The sequence below is a fragment of the Aptenodytes forsteri genome, unplaced genomic scaffold (genome assembly GCF_000699145.1).
Source record: "Aptenodytes forsteri isolate BGI_AS27 unplaced genomic scaffold, ASM69914v1 Scaffold361, whole genome shotgun sequence".
In the NCBI taxonomy this organism is placed as follows: Eukaryota; Metazoa; Chordata; class Aves; order Sphenisciformes; family Spheniscidae; genus Aptenodytes; species Aptenodytes forsteri.
The window spans coordinates 97,914-102,480 of NW_008796212.1; the positions used below are offsets into that span (position 1 = coordinate 97,914).

Genomic DNA, 4,567 nt, shown 5'->3' on the forward strand with positions numbered 1-4,567 from the left:
TGCCCCCCCAGCCGTGCCGCTGCTGCCGGCGGGAGCCCTGCGCCGGGGCTGCATCCCAACCTGCGCAGCCCCCATCTCCCTGCGGGATCCACGGGCAGGGGCATCGGCATCGACCGTGCCGTGGTGCCGCCTGGGATCGAGCCCAGGAGCTTAGCCTCGCACGAGCCTGCTATGGGAGGGTGCAGGCGGGGACTGGGGGATTAGCCCTGCATCTTATCCGACCCCGGCGATAGCCCGCAGCCGTGCCTTGCAGTGGGGAGGCTGCTGCCTACCTCCCTGCCACCTAAAAGCTGCTGGAGATGAAACAGGGAGAGCCCCAAAGCCTGGTAACGGGCTTACGAGGAGGGGACGTGCGTGAGCAGGACCCCTGCAAGGCTCTGTGGGGATGGGGGGGTGGCACCCCGAAACCCTCTCTGCTCTGCATCCCTGGACCACGCTGGCGGGGTGATCCCATAGTCCCATCTTTCAGATGGCTGGATGCAGCCGGCAGCATCGCAAGCAGCTGCTTCCCTGCCTCAAGGCAAAGCTGCCGTGCTGGTGACCGCTCCGGGACATCCGTGATGTCACCTGGTCATCGTGGCACACCTGGATGCTGCTTGACCAAATGGCCCATGACACCGGCGTGGGAGGAAGCCACAAACCCCAGGGACGCTGGCTGCGGGTTAGGGAGGTGCAGGGGTTCATTGGCCGCACTGCATTAACGTGGCCTGGGTCTCGTGGAGCATCCTTGGGTTGGAAAAGCCCATTTTCTGTCCAACCCCTCTGCAAAGAGCCTCAGCTCCACGGTCTGTGCCTCCTCCTCTGCTCCCCTCCCGCAGGATCGAGACTTCATCATGACCTTCAATACCTCACTGCATCGCTCGTGGTGGATGGAGAATGGGCCAGGCTGCCTGGTGACGCCGGTGATGAACTCCAACCTGGCGCCCGAGGACCATCACGTCATCACCGTCAGCGGCTGCCTGCTCGACTACCAGTACATCGAGGTAGTGAGCAGTGCCACGCAGATATTCCTGGCGGTAAGGGCAGCTGCTGGCACTTTTCCTCCTCATCCCGAATTGTGAAGCGAGAGAGGAGGGACGGTGGCGGGGACCAGGGTGAGCAGAGCCACCGTGGTCCAGCTGGAGATGTCCCACCATCATGCATCCATCAAGGGTGGCGTTGGCTCAGGGGTGGGAAGAGAGAAGCAGATGGAGCCCATGCCAGCACCCCGGGGGTGCTGCCCACCCCAAAACCTGGCAGGCTGTGGGCTGGATGCTGCAGGAATCGGGGGGTTCTCGGTGTAACACACCCAGACGCGTTGCCGGAGTGTGAGCCGGTGGGATGTGCCGCTTGCTGGAAAGGGAGGGTCCCCCCTTCCCGGTGGCTGTCTCACCCCATGGGGAGGTGGGAAGGGGATATACCTGGATGCAAAGTTCCTGGGGAGCCTTGGGGGGCTGCAAGAAAATAAAGCTTTCAAGGGAATTGGGGTCCAGAGCAGCTGCCATGCACCCACCAAAGGGGCACCCAGCGCTACGTGGGTCTCAGCACCCTCTGCGCTGCTGTCCCAGTGCGCTGCCAGCCCGTCCCCCCAAGAGCCACCACCCTTGCCCCCCCAGTGCAGCTGAAACCATCCGACCTTGTTGCATCCCAAACCAGCACCCGGACCCACCGGAGATGGGCTCTGGCACCACCAGCCCGGAGGCAGCCCCCATCCTGCCCAGGGTCCCCCCAGGATGCTCCCAGGCATCCACCTCGCAGCACCCAGCTCTGTCCCCCCACCGACACCATGCCGGTCACGGTGCCCGTCACCCCGATAACCGACTACTCTCTGCCCGCTTTTTGTTTCGCAGCTCTTTGGCTTCGTCTATGCCTGCTACGTCAGCAAAGTGTTCCTGGAAGAAGAAGACAGCTGTAAGTGCTTTTGCTATCAGTCACGGGGGAAGAGCCGCAGCGCTGCAAAATGGCCTCGGCTAACGCTGGCCAGCACCTCGCCGGGGCGGCAGCTCCCGGCCGGGGATGGGGGAGCAATGCCTGGGTCGCAGGCGGGTGAAGGGATCCCTTTAGTTGAGTTTTTTGCCCCATTTTTCCATCCCCGATGAGGCAGATGCACTGGGGTGTGATGTGCCACCCCGTGCCACCAGCAGTCTCCCCTGCCCGCCTCGAGGAGGGTGCTGCACCCTGGCCAGGGCTGGGAGAGGAGGGGGACGGGGACACCAAGCCCTGAGTTGCCGCATCTCCCATGGGACTGCAGCGCTCACAACCTTTGGGTGCAGGAACAGGACCGGTTTCATCCAACGTGTGGGGTTGGGCTTCGTCCCCGCACCAGCCCACGAAGAGCCTGAGATGGCCCCCGGTCCCTGGTCCCCACACCAGCATCACGGCACCGAGTCCAGCTCCCGTTGCAGCCGGGATGCTCATCCCCATGCACGGCCGCTCAGGGGTTGGGTTTGGGGCCGGCATCACTCTCGCTGCTCCCCGCTGACCCGAATTCAGAGCATCTCCTCTGGGACAGAGCATCTCCCCCAGGTCCCCGGTCCGGTGTGGCAGCAGGGAGAATCGCCCTCGCTGTAAAAAGCCACCTCCAAGCCCCAGTAAATTCACGATGAATGCTCCTCCTGGTGCGGATCCGGCCCCGGGGGGGCTGCAGGAGAGCCATCCTCCTTGCTCACGTCTCCCGGAGCCAGCCATCACCTGCCTCACCCTTTCGACAGCCACCTGGGGCTTGGGGACGATGAAATGGGAAATATTATGTCCCCCCAGCCAGCATCCCCACGGACAGCGGGGTGGCAGAGCGCGCCTCCCCGCCTCAAGGTTTTTCACCCCAAAGCAGGGGGAAAACCAGCAATTTAAGCAAAGTTACGGGCTAATTTTTCTACAATCTATATTGTGCTTTCCGATCTGACAACGATCCGGGCAAACACCCCTCCGGAAGTGCTGAGCACCCCGGCCCCAATTAACCAGGCGGTTAAGGCTGGAGCCATCCAACCGCATTAAATGCTCATCTGCCGTTAATTAATTTGCACCAGCTGGCAGCTCCCGGCAGCCGACCGCAGGCAGGGATGTGCCGCAACCGCCGGCACGGCAAAAACCACCCAGATGCGCTCAGCATCGGGCTCCTTCCCCCCAGCATCGGGATCCGCATCCCTGCCGGTGCTGTGGAGCCACAAATGGTCCCAGTCCAGCCCAGGAGGTGCCGGGGTTCAGCATCCTCATGTTTTCCCCCCGCTGCCGGGAACCGGTGTAGCGGAAAAGGAAAATCTCCGTGTGAAATTGGACATTGCCTGCGGTAATAACTTGTTTCTGTACCCGGGGAGCTGGCAAAAGGTTTTATCTACCGCCGCCGGCTTTGAAGCGTGTTTGCATTCAAACAAACTCCCGCATTCAATACACTTTTAATATTAATGCTGCTGGAGCCCGAGATTCAAATGCATCGTTTTTAATGGAATATCTTATTAGATTTGGAAATGGATGGATGGTGTCAAAATTGAGAGCTGGCTGAATATTAAGTCAGGAAGATAAATATGCTGGGAGAACTGGGCTCCCCCCTCGAGCTCACTGCTGTTTCCCGGTGTGCGAATCCACCCGGATCATGGCTCCTTGGGGATTAATATATTTATTTTGGGAAGATGGGTCGCGCTATGGCTCCTGTAACGGCTTGGGTAAAAAAAGTGCCTGGCTGCGTGGTGCCCCTTCCTGGGCTGGCTGAGCAGCCGCCGGCTGTGCCTGTGGGAGGGTTCCGGTCTGGGGGCACGTAGGATGATCGTGGGAGAAGTCGGGGTACCCCCAGCCACCCGTCGCTCCCACTGCATCGAGCCAGGGCGAAGGGCTGGGGTCCACCACCGTGATCCCTCCGGCAACCCCCCGGGGGCTCGACAGGCAGGTGATGGGCTCTGCCGGCCGGAGGGGGATGAACCACCGGGCTGGAAATTGCAGCCATGAAAACTGATATATTGGTGTCTGCAATTCCCCTAAACGACGTGCTTTAAACGAGATGTAATTCCCCCATAATTCTCCTTAAAAGCCCACTCTGGAGACAATGATGGGGTAATTTTACCACTTGGTCCAGCCTGCAATGCAAGGGCTTTGCGGTGAGGAGAAGAGAGCCCGAAGGATCTCTGCAAGTCGGTTCGGCTCCTTTCCTCCGTTTCTCGCCAGCACTCTCCCGGGATGCTGCTGCGACCCGGGATGCTGTGGTGACCCGGGATGCTGCCATGGCCTGGGATGTTGCAGCAATCCAGGATGCTGCTGCGACCCGGGATGCTGCGTGTCCCTGGGACGCTGCCGCGAGCTGGGATGCTGCACTTCCCCAGGATGCTGTGGCGACCTGGGATGCTGCGATGATGTTATGGCGTCCCGGAATGTTGCAGCAACCTAGGATGCTGGATGCTCCCGGGATGCTGCCGGGACCTGGGATGCTGTGGTGACCCAGGAGGGATGCTGCACTTCTCTGGAATGCTGCTGCAAACCGGGATGCTGCGGCAACCTGGGATGCTGCAGCTCCCCAAGATGCTGCTGCAACCCGGGATGCTGCATGACCCACGCGTGCCGTCGAGGCAGGGGGGGGCAAGAGGGGTGGCACGGTGCCCTC

At 61.3% G+C, this 4,567-nt stretch overlaps 1 protein-coding gene across 1 annotated transcript in view; it reads left to right on the top strand.

The window, feature by feature from the left end:
• NKAIN1 (Na+/K+ transporting ATPase interacting 1) overlaps positions 1-4,567 on the top strand; it is a 43,228-nt gene that overhangs the window by 32,842 nt on the left and 5,819 nt on the right. Inside the window, exons 4-5 of the mRNA XM_009288310.1 lie at positions 819-1,016; positions 1,830-1,890. Coding sequence (XP_009286585.1) covers positions 819-1,016; positions 1,830-1,890 — 259 coding nt within the window. The remainder of the gene's footprint in view (positions 1-818; positions 1,017-1,829; positions 1,891-4,567) is intronic.